Source organism: Bos grunniens, chromosome 11 (assembly GCF_055505025.1).
Source record: "Bos grunniens cultivar Pamir isolate PY7600 chromosome 11, Bosgru_T2T1.0, whole genome shotgun sequence".
Taxonomy (NCBI): domain Eukaryota; kingdom Metazoa; phylum Chordata; class Mammalia; order Artiodactyla; family Bovidae; genus Bos; species Bos grunniens.
The window spans coordinates 103,626,956-103,644,915 of record NC_141175.1 but is presented as its reverse complement, the minus strand read 5'-3'; the positions used below and the strand labels follow the sequence as shown (position 1 = coordinate 103,644,915).

At 39.8% G+C, this 17,960-nt stretch overlaps 1 protein-coding gene across 4 annotated transcripts in view; it reads right to left on the bottom strand.

The window, feature by feature from the left end:
* Positions 1-17,960, bottom strand: part of MGAT4A (alpha-1,3-mannosyl-glycoprotein 4-beta-N-acetylglucosaminyltransferase A) — a 176,571-nt gene that overhangs the window by 14,168 nt on the left and 144,443 nt on the right. For 3 of the 4 annotated variants that reach the window (XM_086328066.1, XM_086328065.1, XM_086328067.1), the window contains 6 exons: positions 13,220-13,334; positions 11,964-12,094; positions 9,536-9,643; positions 8,426-8,619; positions 3,937-4,015; positions 3,064-3,130 (listed from right to left, as the gene is read on the bottom strand). In XM_086328066.1, coding sequence (XP_086184192.1) covers positions 3,064-3,130; positions 3,937-4,015; positions 8,426-8,619; positions 9,536-9,643; positions 11,964-12,094; positions 13,220-13,334 — 694 coding nt within the window. Of the gene's footprint in view, positions 1-3,063; positions 3,131-3,936; positions 4,016-8,425; positions 8,620-9,535; positions 9,644-11,963; positions 12,095-13,219; positions 13,335-17,436; positions 17,822-17,960 lie in introns of those variants that run through there. The other variant, XM_086328068.1, reaches the window with a different exon arrangement.

Sequence of the window (17,960 nt, the reverse complement as noted above, 5' to 3'; positions counted from 1 at the left end):
TATATTACATGTGTATTAAAAGCACAGATGGAAACAGTAACCACAAAATTTAGGATAGTAGTTACGTTTTTTTTTCCTTTTAACTTTCTAGCTGTACCCTGCAGTATATGGATCTTAGTTCCCCGGCCAGGGAACGAACCTGTTCCCACTGCACTGGAAGGCGGAGTTTTAACCACTGGATGGCCAGGAAAGTCCCAAGAGGATTCTTATTGCCTATCTCTTTCTTTGGTTCCCTCTGCCATGGGCTACTGTATGGGCTACAGTTTAGCTTGAATGAGGCTACCAGTTTCCTCCCAGTTGTTTATCATAAATCTCCAGCATATTCCACAGCACCCTTGGGCGTGGACTTCCCCAAGCTCTGTTCCAAGTCAGTCCCCTTAGGGCGAGCTACGGAGCTCCGTGTTCTGATGGGCTGCCTCTCCCCTGAAGCACACCTCTGCACCACTGCTCAGGATCCATGGCAAGGACAGCAGCTGGGGGAAAGGGACACTCCTGCTGTTCAAGGTGGTAGCGGTAGCTCTTCATGTCCTGCTGACTTCTCCCAGCATGAGGGGACCAGTGGGCAGGGAGAGGCATGGGGGACCAAGAATTCATGCTCTGCCAGGCCTGCAGCGAAACTCTGCCCTAGGAATGGAGGTGGGGTGGAGGAAGGGAGCCTCAGGTCTCCAAGGGTCTGGATAGAGCTGCTGCAACATGGAGCTGGGGTTGGGCGTGGGGAGATGCCAGGTGCTGGTGGCCTGCCTTTCCTAGTGAGATGCCTTCGCCCTGGAGCAGGAACTGGCAGGAGGCAGACTCAGCAATCATGGCTGGACAAGCAGAGAGGAGCTTCTGTGTCACTGAGCTTGGCCAGAGTAGGCAATGGTCAGAGCTCCAATGCCATAAACAATTTTTTTTTTTTAATTTTTTGATGTGGACCATTTTAAAAATAAAGTCTTTATTGAAATCTCTAACAATACTGCTTCTGTTTTATGTTTCCATTTTTTAGCCAAAAGGCATGTGGAATCTTAGCTTCCTGACCAAGGATCGAACCTGTATTCCCCTGCAATGGAAGGTGATGTCTTAACTGCTGGAACACCAAGGACGTCCCTCTAATGTCACAGACTCTTAATGTTTTTACTGAAATTCAGATGTTATAAGTAAATGGTTCCCCATATGCTGCGCTTTTATGAAAAATAACTGTTACCAGTTATGGCAGAGTCACTAGGAGAAGGTCTGTGAAGCCCTTCACACATTATTCCACTAAAGCATGCTTCTTAAGGGAGGAGATTTTTTTATATTCACTTGAAAAAAAATCAGTTGCTTTTGCTTCTGATGCATGCTTTTGTTCCACAAGTTCCTAGGTCTCATTGCCCAACAGTTCTCTTCTGGTTCTAAATATGTATGAGTTGATGTTTTAGATGGCCATTACCTTCAAATTACTGCAGAGACATTTAATCATAAATGTCTCTATTTTCTATGCTACTTTCATAACCTAGAACATTCTCAGAAATTAAATAACTGACAGGTAATAGGGTTAATAAATGTCTCACATACGCAGCTAATTTTATGAACATTTCTAAAGTGGGCTAAAATATAATCCAAATATAAAAATAATTAAACTCATCAATCCACTAAAATGACACAGAAATTAGTCAGGGTTATTGCACAAGCCTTGAAGCAAAAACTGAGTGACATTCACTGAACATAAAGCTGCTGGAGGGCTTCCCTGGTGGCTCAGTGGTAAAGAATCCACCTGTCAGTGCAGGAGATGCTGGTTTGATCCCTGGTCCAGGAAGATCCCACGTGCCCCAGAGCAACTAAGCCCGTGTGCCACAACCACTGAGCCTGTGCGTTCGAGCCCGGTAACTGCAACTACCGAGTCCGCGCACCCTGGAGCCCGTGTTCCACAAGAGAAGCCCGCACACTGCAGCTGGAGAGCAGCCCCCACTCGCTACAGCTAGAGAAAAGCCCACACAGCAGCAAAGACCCAGATAGCCAAAAATAAATTAAAAAAAAGTATTTTAACAAAACAAAACTGCTGGAGAGAGTTAGAAGAATGTATCTGTTCTGTATACCTACAATAGTAATTGACCAATATAGTCTCTTCTTGCATACCACTAGGAAAAGCATTAATTTAAGTAAAAGAAAATACCTAATCATTCACTGAGTTGATGTCTATCAAGGGACGGGCTCTATTATTATACACCTGGTAGCTCAGGCGATAAAGAATCTGCCTGCAATGCAGGAGACCTGGGTTCAATCTCTGGGTGGGGAAGATCCACTGGAGAGGAAATGGCTACCCACTCCAGTATTCTTGCCTAGGAGATCTCATGGACAGAAGAGCCTGGCAGGCTACAGTCCATGGGGTCGCAAGAGTTGCACACAACTTAGCAACTGAACAACAGCTATACAGCTGACTGTGCTAGGCACCTAGGCTAACTTTGTTGGACTTAATGAACAAATTGGACTTACAAACGGACTCTCAGAACGGAACTCATGCACATGTAGGGGACTTAATGCAGATATCTTATGCTAACGGACACCAAAGGGGTGTGGGATTTCAGGGTGTCTCCTCAGGTTAGACCAGGCAGGTAGATGAACATTAACGGCACAAACCATGGTGATCAATAAAGAAATGTCCCTACTACAGATGCCCAGGGTAGATGGCCACATGGCCTCCAGGAAACTTTTCAATGGGTATCTCAGTAGAGCCTTAAAGCTCAGGAGGAAGGCAGGGCTAAAGACATGGATTCTGGCCCTCGGGTATTGGTGAGACCACGAGAGGAGCCTGCTAAGGGCATCCAGTATGAGACTGCAGAAGGCGGCTGAAGATGGATTATCTGCCAGTGACAACAATGAAACAGCAGAGAGAGAGAAAGAGGAACCAGGAAATGAACCACTGCTCTGAGATCCTAGTTGGGTCAAGATAATAATAAAAGAATGTACTAGAACACGAGAACAATAAAAGAGTACACTGGCATATATAATCCTAAAGCTGCTCAACGTCTGAAAAGAACGTAAAATTACTTCAGAACTAGGTTCAGAAAAGGAAAGGACGTTTTCCTAGTGGAAAGTGAGTCTTACCTATTCTGAAATAGCCATCTTCTAATCGTTTGTCTTTGGTTTCTTTGCTGATGTCCAAACCTTCACTCTAAAACAGAACAAAAACATGAATAATTACTTCTATTTAAAATAAATCTAAGTCATTAATCCATTTTATAAACATAAAGTGACACCTGCAGCACAGCTACCTCTGAAGAGAAAATGCCACTTCAGTCTTGAACCTCAAAAGGCTTATTAATGTTAAGTGTTCTTTTCTTAAACCATCATCTGACTCTGTATATAATATACTGTTGGCTAGGAATTTTAAATTTTAATTATTTCCCAATTTAGATCAATTTAATAGAATGCAGTTTTCTATTAAAAACAGACAGAAGTAAAGAACTGCGTGTTAACTAGAAAGATATTAAGCATCCCCTGTGAAAGTCACTCAGTCATGTCCGACTCTGTGACCCCATGGACTGGGAGCCTGCCAGGCTCCTCTGTTCATGGGATTCTCCAGGCAGGACTACTGGAGTGGATTGCCATCTCCTTCTCCAAAGCATTCCTAGAAGACCAATAATTTTCGGTATTATTCAACAGGCATTGAAACTACATGGTATTTTGGGATTCAAAATACAAACAGCAAGTAAGCATTAACATCAAATAACGATTCATTTATTTTCCCAGTACAAATGTCCAAGTCATCTTCCAATAGGCAACAAAATAAAGGCTCTTTCTATGAATAAGGCAAACAGGACAATATACTAAGTATTTCACAGTTCCAAAAAGAGTCAGGAGGACTCACCACCAAGGTCCTGCAATCACAAGAATTTTCTTTCATGAGCAAGAAGAGCCTCAAATCAAGTTTATTAGTATTCGTTCTCAAAGGAAACTGAGGGGGAAACATAGTCTTACCTTCAAAGGCAGAACCTCCACCGTTGTGTTGAGCAGAATATCCCCTGGATGATCCTGGTTGCCACTATGGAACAAATAACTGGAAAGACAAATAAAAATAAGAATATGAATCAGACTTGACAAAGATTCGGGAAGATGGCCTTTACCTTAGCATAAGGTCGACACTAGAGTTTGTAACTACACATTGTGTGTTCTGAATAGCTCATGGATGTTAAAAAGCTAAGCGGATACGTCAACTCCTCTGTCAGAGGGGCATGCTTGCTGCTAACATAATAATGCACTTAACAGACCAAAAGAAAAAAAAATGATGACAGTTTTTTGTTGCTGTTTACACTGCTTTAAATATATAAACTTCCTGATGGAAAATGACAATTATAGCCACTATAGAACACTACTGTATCTTTTTTTTCTATATTTATTTGTTATTTATTTGGCTGCATTGGGCCTTAGCTGCAGCTCCATTTCACTGTGGCATGCGGCCTCAGTAGCTGTGGTACGCAGGCTTAGCTGCTCCCCACGGCACGTGGGATCTTAGTTCCCTGACCAGGGTTCAAACCTGTGCCCCCTGCCTTGCAAGACGAACTCTTAAACCACTGGACCACCAGGGAAGTCCCATTACTGGATCTTGTATCAGACAAAATGTTCACTAGGACAGCAAGGGGTTGTGGCAAGTTCAGAGACTAGTTTTAGCCAATATAAATAATTTTGGTATGAACAGATAAAATGAATTAACCAATTCCAAATATCAGAATCACTCCATTTGTCAACATTAACAAATCTTTGGATATCATGACTGATTACATGATATTGTTGTTCAATTGCTAAGACCTGTTTACAACCCCATGGACTGCAGCACGGCAGGTTTCCCTGCCCTTCAGTATCTCCTGGAGTTTGTTCAAACTCATGTCTGTTGAGTTGATGATACCATCCAACCACTTCAAATACTCTCTGGGTATAATGTTCTAGTGTTTTGATACTTTGAAAACTAGTGTGTAGGTCCAAAGTGTGTGAGAGAGGGTCGAAGCTGGATAGGGTGCAAAGCATACCTAAGCCTAAACCTAAAACTTGAGTTGAGTGAAGTTCAGTGGTTAAAAGCTCATGCTAAGGAGCCAGAGGCTCCTCTTGGATCTCTCATTTCCTAGAATTCTCATCTTGTGCAAGTTTTGTTAAGCTTTCTGAGCCCGTGTTTCCTCAAAACAATCAGCTATTTCCATCTATGTCACACAGTTATACCAGAAAGTTCCTGAGAATTAACTAAAACTACCTTCTATGTTAAAAATAGTGAGTAACAGTCACAGAATAGTTACGATACCATTACAGTATGGTATTTGTGGGCGAGAATTTGGTTTTCAAATGTCACACAGACCAGGGAACCCTAAGAAGAAGCTGCTTCTAAGCTAAATATACCGAAACTAACTCCCAGAGTTTCCAGATGAGATACATTTTTTTAAAGGCATCTTTGACTCAGAATGTCATATAACCACAGGCCACTCAATAACTCAGCTATAGATGCCAATGGGACGGGGAAGCCACTTTTTAGAAGAGAGCCCATGGATAAAACCTGGAGTTAAGACAGACTGATTCAGAGGTGTTCACCATGTAATTATTTATAGTGAAAACCTCCATAGCACCTAAAAAGTTTAACACTGGAAGATGTACACAATGGTAGAACCATGCAATGAGATACTGTGCAGTCATCAAAATACTCGACTGGCCCAAAAGTTTGTTTGGGTTCTCCTGTAAGATGCTATGAGAAAACCTGAATAGACGTTTGGACCAACTCAATACTTGTGAGTCACAACAGAGTATAATGGAAAATGTAAGATACAAAACTACATGTAGACCATGGTCTTAAGGTCAAAAATACACAGAATTACCAAGAAAAAAAGGTGCCAATATGGTCATAATGGTTTCGTTGGGGTTATGATCTTTTCCTCAGTATTTTTTAAGATTTTTTTTATGTGAATCATTTTTAGTCTTTATTGAGTTTGTTACAACATTGCCTCTGTTTTATGTTTTTGGTCATAGGGCTTGTGGGATCTTAGCTTCCTGATCAGGGATCCAACCCACATCCCCTGCATTACAAAGCAAAATCTTAACCACTAGGCCACCAGGGAAGTCCCTTTCCTCATTTTCACACTTTAAAATTTTTGTATAATGCACACATATGTTACAGAAAGAATATTTTTAACACTTCATTTCTGTATTAATAAATTTGCTACTTCCCCTCTCAGCAAGCAAAAATCAAGTAATCCCTTTTTTCTGTCCTAGGAAGGTCAAGAAAATTCTTATATACTGTTATTTTAGAAGACTTGTGTTTCACTAGAAAAGTGCCCGCAATAGAGTCATCATAAATATTACTTCACAGAGGTTTACTGTAAATATATTTGTTGTTACTAAGTTTGATCTCCAATATATGATCTCTTTAGCAGATTCTTTGATGGAACTGTTTTTATGCGCTAAAAATAAACCCATAAATTGGTTTCCAGCTATTCTTGTTGAAGTGAAAACTGTTGTTTCTAATTCTAGGATGACTCATGAAAATGTGGTGAACAATACCTCTCAGGGCAGAGTTCCACTATACAGTATAAAATGAACATAAAATAACAATAAAACCAATATTAAATACTCATATAAGTGAAAAATATTACTCATAAGTTTAATATGTTTTGCCAGTGATCTTCCCATTGCTTATAACATTTTTATGCTTAAATTCCTCTTTAGAATCAGCATAGAGTAAGAAAAGAAAACTAATAGCATTACATGTGGCTATGCACTGTTACTGACCACCTTAAAAAGAATTATTAAGGTGGTCAAATATTTGACAAATTCTAAAAATCAAATGGCCTTCACAGGAAAACACATAACACCATATGCCACAGGCTCGGAAATCATATTCTATTCTGGGGATTTTATGTAAGTATGCCACAGACAGTCTAGAGAACATACCCAAAACAGGGGAAAGATCGAAGGAATTGTGACCATTAGGTGAAAAATGGGAAAGAAAAAACCCCAAGGTTTTCAAAGTGAACACAAACGCCAAAGCACAGAAAAGGGTTGTAGGACACACGTGCCCCAACGCTCACTGCGGCACAATTTACAACAGGTAGGACGTGGTAGCAACCTAGACGGCCACCAACAGATGAATGGATAAGGAAGCTGTGGTACATATACACGATGGAGTATTACTCAGCCATAAAAAGGAACACATTTGAGTCAGTTCTAATGAGGCAGAGCCTGTTATATACAGTGAAATAAGTCAGAAAGTAAAAGACAAATATCGTGTATTAATACATACATATGAATCTCAAACGATAGTACTGACAATCCTACTCACAAGCCAGCAAAGGAGACACAGACATTTTGGACACGGTGGGGGAAGGAAAGAGTGGGATGAAATGAGAGAAACAGCACTGAAACATATACATTACCATGTGTAAAGTAAACAGCCAGTGGGGGTTCAGTTTACGATGCAGGGAGCCCAAAGCCAGTGCTCTGCGACAGCCTCGAGGGGTGGGGTGGGGAGAGGGGTGTTCAAGAGGGAGGGGACATGTATATACCTAACGCTCATTCATGCTGACGTATGGCAAAAACTATTACCATGTTGTAAAGTAATTATCTTCTAATTTTACAAAAAGAAAAAGAAAAGGGTTGTAAATTCCTCCATGGCATATACTAAAAGTCATCCAGCACTTGCAAAATCACTACCTAGGAATAGTCATACTCTGATAAATTTTATCATTTCAGCCAATTGCTTGGCCGTCCACCAGCTCACAGTCAAATCTTAAGGGATATTCTAAGGTAAGGGCAGGAAACCTAACTGGAGATTCTGAGGAAGAGTTCCACATAAAAGTATTAGAAATCTCTACTAGGGACTTTCCTGGTGATCCACAGTTCAGACTGCATGCTCCCTACAATTCTACAGGCCACAGCTGAAAGATACTACATGTTACAACTGAGACCCGGTGTGACCAAGTTAATAAATAAAAACAAGTATATTTTAAAAAATCCATACTAAATATACTTTCAGAAATACCAATAGAATTTATCTAACATACTAAATGCTGGTGTTCTATCCGGAAGCAACCCACCCATGATATTACTGAGTTGTACGAAATGTATTTTATGTGCGTGCCTGAGTGCTCAGTCACTTAGTCATGTTCTACTCTCTGCAAACCCACGGACTGCAGCCAGCCAGGCTCCTCTGGCCATGGAATTCTCCAGGCAAGAATACTGGAGTGGGTTGCATTTCCTTCTACAGGTGATCTTCCTGACCCAGGGATCAAATCTTCATCTTTTACATCCCCCGCCTTGGCAGGAGAATTACTAACTTCGCCACCCGGGAAACCCCACATATTTTGTAATCTAACATTTAGGACTCATTGATTCCTTATATGTATTACATATAAAAAAAAAATTCTACCATAAATCACATTGTGAAGAAAAGGTCTAAATTGTAAGACCAAATTTTATTTCAATAAGGACCTACCTTTCCACATTGACTGGCTTGTCGAATTTAAATAGGATGTAGTCTCCAGCTACTGGGGTTATAGCCCAGAAGAAGTCCTCACCCATGTAAGTTTTCTCCAGTGTATGACCTTGGTAGACCTTCAAAGAAGTAGATACCTCTGCAGGGGGGTTTACATGGATTTTGAGCAGTAATGGTTTCATGTAATCTTTATCCTAGGAGGAAAGACATATATGCTATTAAACAACATACAGCTTATTTTTTTATTTGTTCAGAATAGCTTCTTTTTATTTAACTTTTATTGGAGAACAGTTGATTCACAATGTTGTGTTAGTTTCAGGTGTACAGCAAAGTAAATCACTTATCAGGTCAGATCAGTCCCTCAGTCGTGTCCGACTCTTTGCAACCCCATGAATCGCAGCACATCAGGCCTCCCTGTCCATCACCAACTCCCGGAGTTCACCCAGACTCATGTCCATCAAGTCAGTGATGCCATCCAGCCATCTCATCCTCTGTCATCCCCTTCTCCTCCTGCCCCCAATCCCTCCCAGCATCAGAGTCTTTTCCAATGAGTCAACTCTTCGCATGAGGTGGCCAAAGTACTGGAGTTTCAGCTTTAGCATCATTCCTTCCAAAGAAATCCCAGGGCTGATCTCCTTCGGAATGGACTGGTTGGATCTCCTTGCAGTCCAAGGGACTCTCAAGAGTCTTCTCCAACACCACACTTCAAAAGCATCAATTCTTCGGCGCTCAGCCTTCTTCACAGTCCAACTCTCACATCCATACATGACCACAGGAAAAACCATAGCCTTGACTAGATGAACCTTTGTTGGCAAAGTAATGTCACTTATGCATATACATATATCCACTTCTTTTTAGATTCTTTTTCTATCTAAGCCATTACAGAATATTGGATAGAGCTCCCGATGCCATATAGTAGGTCCTTATTAGTTATCTGCTTTGTTGTTGTTTTTTTTAATTGGAGTATAACTGCTTTACAATGTGTGTTAGTTTCTGCTGTACAAAAGAATCAGCTGTAACACACGGCTTATTTATATTTAAGAAGAACAATGATTATACATTAAATAGCAAATTGTCTGTGCATGAGAAAAATAAAATTAAATCACTCACCGTGAGTTTCTGAATTTTTCCTGTGAGTGAAGAATGCAGACCAACATGTTGGAAAAGGGACGGTCTGAAACGAATTCGCAGATTTGCCTTCTGTCGATCACAGTGTTTCTAAATATTAAAGAGGAATGTTAGCGTTACATTAGAAAGTGACATCTTGTCCTCCTCTGAAAGCTGAGACATCCTTTAGAAAAGTAAATATTAAAAAGAAAATCCAATTGCATCTCATAATTCCAAGTCATGTGTTTTTTTTTTTAGGGTCCTTTTGGAGAAGTTAATAGATTTTCTACCAACTTAATAAATAGACATGAAAGAGAAATTTAACATAAGCACTTCTAAGGGACGAGATAAGGATTTAATTTCAACCACCTTTTACAAAATGTCAATATCAATTTGGCTTTTAATATTAAAATGCACCAAACCCAGAGGCTTGGTTCAAATACACAAAATAGCTACACAAAATAATACAATGAAGAATCTGAAGATAAGACCAAAATTGTTGCATCAAAGCAATGTGAAAACGGGAGGCAGTAAGTAGACTACAAGCAAGGAAACAGAGTCAAAACAGACAAATCCATCTCGACACAGCTGAGGGACATCTAAATTTCAGCTTCAAGTGTCCCGTGGCCCAGTCTTCCTTCAGATTACAAGCTGCTGTCATGGTGATCACACCTGGAGGACCCACAGCGCTGGCTGGGCTCCCGTGTGTTCACTAGTTCGGTTATGTCCTGAAGAGTTTCATAAACTCTTTCCGTTTTCAGTGACTTTTATAACTTTTGGGTCAAGAACATAATGAAGAAGACAAATGTATAAGGCATTTTGTTTTGAAAAACCTCTGATAATTTTCCGGGTGTTAAAATGACTAATTTTTCTCAAGAGCTTTACTTCATTAGCATTATTGCTAACGGGAGAATAGAGGTGAAATTTTATATATACAAACATTTTGTAAGATAAAATTTTATAAATTTTTACTTACATATTTTAATTTTATAAATTATTATTTTTATATATTTAATAAAAATAAATTTTATTGTTGATTAAAATTAATAAAATTTTATTTTAAAATTATAAAAATAAATTTACACAAACATTAAACATTTTTTTTTACACAAACACAACAGTCACGAGGAAGGAGAGGAAAGGGAAGGGAGGGAGGCGAGGCCAGGGGAGGAGCGGGGAGAGGAGGGATGGTGGGGTCGGGCGGAGGGAGCAGGGTCTGAGGCCAACCCCATCACTCAACACACAGGCAAACAGGTAACACATTTGAGCCTGAAGAGTCAGAGCAGGTCCATAAACCTTTGGAAGAATGTGTGAATTATTTTTATCTCTTTTTTATGGTAACACTAGTTTATAATATAAGTTCCATGTGTAAACATTATATTTCCACTACTTCACCTCCCCTTACCCCCTGCCCTTGCCCCTCTGGTAACAACTACTCTCTTTTCTGTATCAACATGCTTTTATTTGGTACCATTGGTGGGAATGTAAATTGGTGCACCAACTATGGAAACAGTATGGAGAGTGCTCAAAAAATTAACAAGAGAAGTTCCATGTGACCCAGCTATCCCATTTCTGGGTATTTATCCAAAGAACACAAAAACACTCATCGGCAAAAGCAGAGGCAGCCCTATGCTCATGACAACATTACTTACAATAGGCGTGATACGGAAGTAACCCGAGTACCCATCAGTGGATGAATGGATAAAGATGTGCTGTGTATACACACAGACAAATGGAATACTACTCAGACATATAAACGATGAAATCTCTTCGTTTGCAACAAGGATGGCCCTTGAGCGTATTACGCTCAGTGAAATAAGCGTACGCTTGGAAGAGTCTCCTAGACCACCCTCAAAGGGACTGATTCTGGAGCAAGCAAGTGCATGGCAACAGTTTCCTTGACATCCTAGTGGAAGCAACTGACATGCTATGGGCCACAGAAAGAAGAGTCAGAGAATGTGTCCTCATGGTTTTAATTTTTATTTTCAGAGACTTATACCTCACAAGCTCATTTTAGAACCTAACCATATATTAGATAAAACTGCATGGAAGCAGTTAAATGCAAGTATGTTGTATGAATGTGAAGATGACATTAATAGTTCTGTGTCCTACAGTAAAAATTCCTGTAAATCCACAAGGAAAATACAGGTAAGGGCTTACATCATAAAAATGAGTTGATTGAATCAATTTCTATGTTCAGTCATTGCTGGAAAGTAGGCACTCTGCTATTTTGCTACATTCTATGAGTTGCTCTAAGAAAGCTGGTTTTTTTTTTTTTTAAAGAGAGAGAATGCAACAATAGCTTACAAACATTGTTTGTTTTCAGCTACCTATTTAACTGTTCCTTTACAAAATCTGGTTCCCTAGGGTCATCACTTTCACTAAATACATAAAATAAGCCTGTTCCATTCTCCTAAGAGATAAGACTTACTGCATCTTTTTCCGGGTTGCAGACTTTGACCCACAGAATATGGTCCAAGAGCCAGTCGATGGGCTTCTCCTTATAGAACATAAATATGAATTCCACAATCAGAGTGAGGTCGGGTGCTTGAAACATTTTACCTGAAAAGATACTCCCAGTCAGTAACTATAAAAGAAGCCAACCATCAAAATGACTTCAGTGAGTGAAGTCCATGCAACAAATACACTGACGCTTGTGCTTTCAACTATAAATCATTATGAATAATTGTCCCATCTCTCTTGTCAAAAACAAATTTGCTCTAGCTAAGTTTAGTTGTCACCTGATATAAAGGGAACTCAATTTTCTCTACTACAGAATCTATCATACCACCACCAGCCCAAAGGATTCAAGGAGATTGGAGATGTTTCCTTCATGTCTCATTAAACTGCTTCTCATAAAAAAGGAACTTAAGTTTAAACAAAATTTTAACTAAATCAATAAAAGCAAAACATAAGGACTCCTAATTCTGTCTTCACTGAAGCCTTCACAAATATTTTTTGAGTTCTGAGTCTTGAGTTTTGACATAAATGATCAACAAGGTCAAAGCCTCAGCCTCTAATATTTACAGATTTAAAGCATTATAGGAAGTGAAATATTATTCTCTGGGGTGTTTTCTAAAAACCCATAAATTTCCTTCAATCTTCAACTTTAAACATATTCTCTTTAGTTGGATGATTTAGGAATTTTAATGGAAAAAAACCAAACTTTTAAAATAAGCACCCTGACTAGCCCATGAAAGCACCCATGAATACAAATTAATGACTGAACAAGAACTTCAGGTACTACACTGAATACCAGAAATTCCTATTAAAAAGCCATTAATGCAGCATTCTTTTTTAAAAGGACCTCAATCTTGCAAAAGCTCTGGGCTTTAAAACAGGGACTAGAGGCGTCAGAGAAGGAACCAGATGTACTCCCAAGGACCACGACTGGTTCTGTCAGCATGGAAAGTCAGCAAGGCTGCCTTGCAGAACACTCCAGAGTAAATACTACCATGTGAGACCTCTCCAAATACTACTCTGAGCTGACTTCAACATTTTCTACATGGAAGTCTACCTAACTTATTAGGTAGTTATCATAACTACTTAAGTTATTAGTAAATTTCTTTAAAAGCAATCCCTTTCCAGAGAAAAAAAGAGACAACCTTTTTAAGGTGAAAAAACAGTCCAAGATTCTAAGAGTCACAGTTATTTCTGAAAAGTAAATGAATCCGTCACTTTTCTTACCAATGAATCCCAGCTGGGAGAACTCAAGTATCATCCATTCCTCAGAAGAAAGTTGAAGTGCAAAATTCTTTATGGTGTTAAAGTAATTCTGTTTGACAATAATATCATCTTCAAGCTAAAGAAAGTTGAATAATCATATTAATGAATCAGAAAGAGAAGGGAAGATTTAGATGGGACACTCTTTGGAAAAACTCAAGCACACTTTTATAATGACAATCAAGAAAACAATGGTCAAAAATCATGAAAATAAAAATAAATTTTAGGACTTCCCTGGCGGTCCAGTGGCTAAGACTCTGAGTTTCCAATTCAGGGGGCCCAGGTTATATCCCTGGTTGGGGAAGATCCCACATGCCTCATAATGTGGCCCCCAAAAATAATAATAATTTTTAAAAAATAATAAAAGGAAAAAACTAAAAAATAAAAATAAATTTTATTAAAGGGAAATGTAGAAAATAAAATGGCAGATGCACACAGCAAATCAATAAAACCACTCCCTCACTATGAGAAATTACAAACATTCCATGAATTACTCATCTTGGCCCTTTTATGGCTCCCAATAGGATTTCACACTAACCTGTTTTCTTTTCAAAGGAAAAGAATTTTACAGGCCTTTAAAAAAATTTTTTTTTCCTTTTTACATAATACATGTAACAAGTCATTAAAAAAAACCAAAACACCTAGTTTTCCTTCTTTACCCTCCACCCTTCTAGTGGAGGCGACTAAAGTTCAAGGTTGGGTGTGCACCCACTGGACACCTTTAGAATCTACATACAACATGGGGAGACAAGACAGGTAAACCTACCTTAAGGTTCCCACCACTTCAGACTTTTATTAAACTGGACTTTTTCCTCCTAATATATCATGAATATCTTTCCAGGTTAATAAGTATATATTTAAAGCAGTCTCTTCAATAGGTTTATACTATCCCCAGGGATGCATGGACAAATCATCTGTTTGTTCACAGGCAGACACCCAGACTGTTTCTCATTCTTTGTCAATGCAAACAGTGCTTACGTTTCACATCAGTGCTATTCATTTCTGTAGGACTGGCTCCTAAAAGTTATCTTTTTATATTTTAAAAGATATCCTCGAAATAATGAAATAGCTGTAGCAACTCAGTGTAGCCGTTAACCCATGTGCTCTGCCATCACCGTGTGTGTTACGGGCAAGTTCAACAGGGAGTGGACAGAGATCGAGGCTCCTGAGTGTCTGCAAAGACTTCTTCCCCCAAATGTTCAGAGAATTTTAAAGTCACAAGATGATTTCTTTTTTACCTATGCATACATTCTTTTAAAAATATTCTTTACCACTGATGATTTTAATTATCCCAGGGAAACTCTTCCTTTTTCTAATGACACATTATCATTTTCAGTTATCTGCTAAGTAATTTTTACTTATTTCAGTATTTGGGTTTTTCACAGATTTGAGCCCTATAAGCTTTCTTCCTGTCTGTGAAGAAACGGTAGCCATATTTGGAAAGGCATGATTTTGACTGGGGCTTCCCAGGTGGCACAGTGGTAAAGAACCTGCCTGCCAATGCAGGAGATGTAAGAGATGTGGGTTCCATCTCTGGGTCACGAAGATCCCTGGAGGAGGGCATGGCAATTGACTCCAGTATTCATGCCTGGAGAATCCCACGAACAGAGGAGCCTGGACATGACTGAAGTGATCGGCATGCACGCATACAGTTTTGACTCACCAGTATCTACAGGCCTTTGATTATGTTCCAGACACAATCCTAAAGCCTGGGAACTCATCAGTAAACAAAAACACAAGTTTTATACACTCAGAGCTTGTAGAGAAGCCTGGGGGAAAACCAGAGCACAGAGTTCCCACCAGCACTTAACCTTGCTCTCCCAGAGATGCCCACGCTCACACCAAATGCTGACTGTGGATGCCCAAAGAAAAGATGACCCCAGATACCAGGCAATCCCACGTTTTCCCAACAAGCAGATTAGAAAACAAGCTTGGTACTGACTGACATATACAGAAGTGTAGATGAAACAATTCAATGCCTATTTAAATTTAGTACACTAAACTTGGCTATCACAAAAAAATTCACTTTTATATTAAATTAGAAATATTGCTTTGTTCCACTCTCAGCAAACAACTGTGCTTTCTAAAAAGACTTTTCAAGATAATTGTATATCATATACAGCTATGAAAAAACAATACAGAGAGACCCCAAACAGTCCCAAAATACATCTTCTGATAAAACTACAGCATGATATCACCATCAGTAACTTGACTCTGACACAACTCATCCAGCTTATTCAAATCTCACCAGTTTTACACAGACGTAGTTGTGTGTGGGTGTGGTTTGTGTGTCTCTGTGTTTAGTTCCATGCAATCTGAACATGTGTGTGTCTGTTTGCCGGAGCACCACTAGAGCTCAGGACAGTTCCATCACAGGGATTCTCAGGCTGCTCTTTATATTCACAGCCGCCTCCCCCTCCTTTCCCCTCTTCCAAGCCTCTGGAAACCAAGAGTCTGTTCTCCATCTCCATAATTTTGTCATTTCAAGAAAGCTATATAAGGACTTCCCTGGTGGTTCAGTGACTACGACTCTGCCTTCCAATGCAGGGGGTGTGGGTTTGATCCCTGCTTGAGGAACTAAGATCCCACATCCCACAGGGTGCAGCCAAACGTATTTTTTCAAATAAATAAATTTTTTTATAAAGACTGGGTTCTTATTACTTTACTTCTTTCTGGCTGTGCTGGGTTTTCGCTGCTGTGCAAGCTTTTCTCCAGTTGTGGGACTCCTCTCTATTGTGGTGCACGGGTCTCTCACTGCAGTGGCTTCTCTTGTGGCAGAGCACGGGCTTCAGGAGTTGTGGCACACTGGCTCAGGAGCAGCGGCTCACCGGCTCTAGAGCGCAGGCTCAGCAGTTGCGGCGCGCAGGCTTAGTCGCTCTGCAGCAGGTGGGATCCTCCCAGATCAGGGATCGAACTTGTGTATCCTGCACTGGCAGGCAGATTCTTGACCACCGAGCCACCGGGGAAGTCCCAAAACTGGGTTTTTAAACTGAGCTTAATTCCCCTGAGATCCAAAAAAGCCGTGTATCACAGTTCCTCTCTTTTCATTATTTGACAGTCCATAGTATGGAGGCACCAGTTTGTTTAACCAGTCACCTGCCAAAGAACATATGGGCTGTTTCCAGGTTTTGCTATTATGAATGAGGCTGCTATGAACCTTCATGTATAGGTCTTTCAGTGAACATACGTGCTTCTCTGACATCAATGTTTCATCACAGCAAGACCCGCTCTTGGAAAATCTAACATATACCTCATTAGTGATCACTAGTTTATACAGGAAAGTGAAAATACAAGGTTGTTCACTATGCTTTTGCACTATGTACCTGCAGAGTCTGAAAGAAGTGGAATATTACATTTTTGTTCCAATTTTTAAAATGTACAAGGAGAAACCAAAAACTCATGGTGGTTGCCCATGGGGAAGGGAGGAGACATGGGAAGACAACAGGGATAAAAAGGAGACCTCTGTAAACATATCTTGTTTTATATAAGTTTTGATTTGGGAATATTATACTTTTTACAACTAAAAAAGAAAAAAAATGCTAATCACTGAATACAAATGGAAATAAATGAACCTACTTTCATATCAGGTTGTTATTAATGTGGTCACATAATATGAAGAATTGTATCAACTGACTTTCAAATATGGAATTTTGACTATATATCCATATCAGGATATACTCTTCAGGAGGGAAACAAGAATAAAATATTTTTAATTGCATTTAGTAGTTTAATTGATACTGTTATTTTGAAACTGTTCTAGGTATTATTGTTGTTGTTTAGTCAGTAAGTTGTATCCAACCCTGTGACCCCTTGGACTGTAGCCCACCAGGCTCCTCTGTCCATGGGCTTTTCCAGGCAAGAATACTGGAGTGGGTTGCCATTTCCCTCTCCAGGAGATCTTCATGACCCAGGGATTGAACCCATGTCTCCTGCATTGCAGGCAGGTTCTTTACCACAGAGCCACCAGAAGAGCCCATTCTAGGTCTACTATAGAATAAAAGAATTATGTTATTTAGATAATTTTACTAAAACCAAGGCTTTGAATGTAAGAGAAAAGAAGATACATAAAATTCAAAAAAGTTAAATAAAAACATTATAATCTTACACTTGATTGGGATTATCAATATACATGTGATTTTTCGTCCTCTGAGAAATAAGATGTTCCTTTCCTTACTAAAATACGTAGAAGCAAAGACAGTAGCCATGAGCATCTCCAGCGCACAGTGCGGTTCTAAATACTGTATACCGCTAAAACAAACAGGACTCCTTAAAGAAATGGCTGGTTCTACCTCCGGGACAGGAAATGCGCAAGACGTGCCAGTCAATAAGGAAGTGATCCGGGTGATTACCGGGCTTACACGAAAAGAATACAAGAGCCCATTTGAAGAAATTCTCACTGGCTTAGGATGGGCCAGTACAAGCGTCAGTATCAATAATGATCGCAGAGACTTCCCTGGTGGTCCAGTGGCTAAGACCTCGTGATCTCAATGCAGGGGGCTCGCGTCCGACCTCTGTCAGGAAACTGGATCCTGCACGCCCACAACTAAAAGTTGTCATGTGCCACAGCTAAGACCGGTGGAGCCAAATAAATGAATGAATGAACATTTAGAAATAATGATTGAAAGACTGAGGCAAACCAAATCTAGTTGTAAAAATCCATGAGTTCACAACAATACTTTGAAAATGGTCACCACTGCAGACTGCT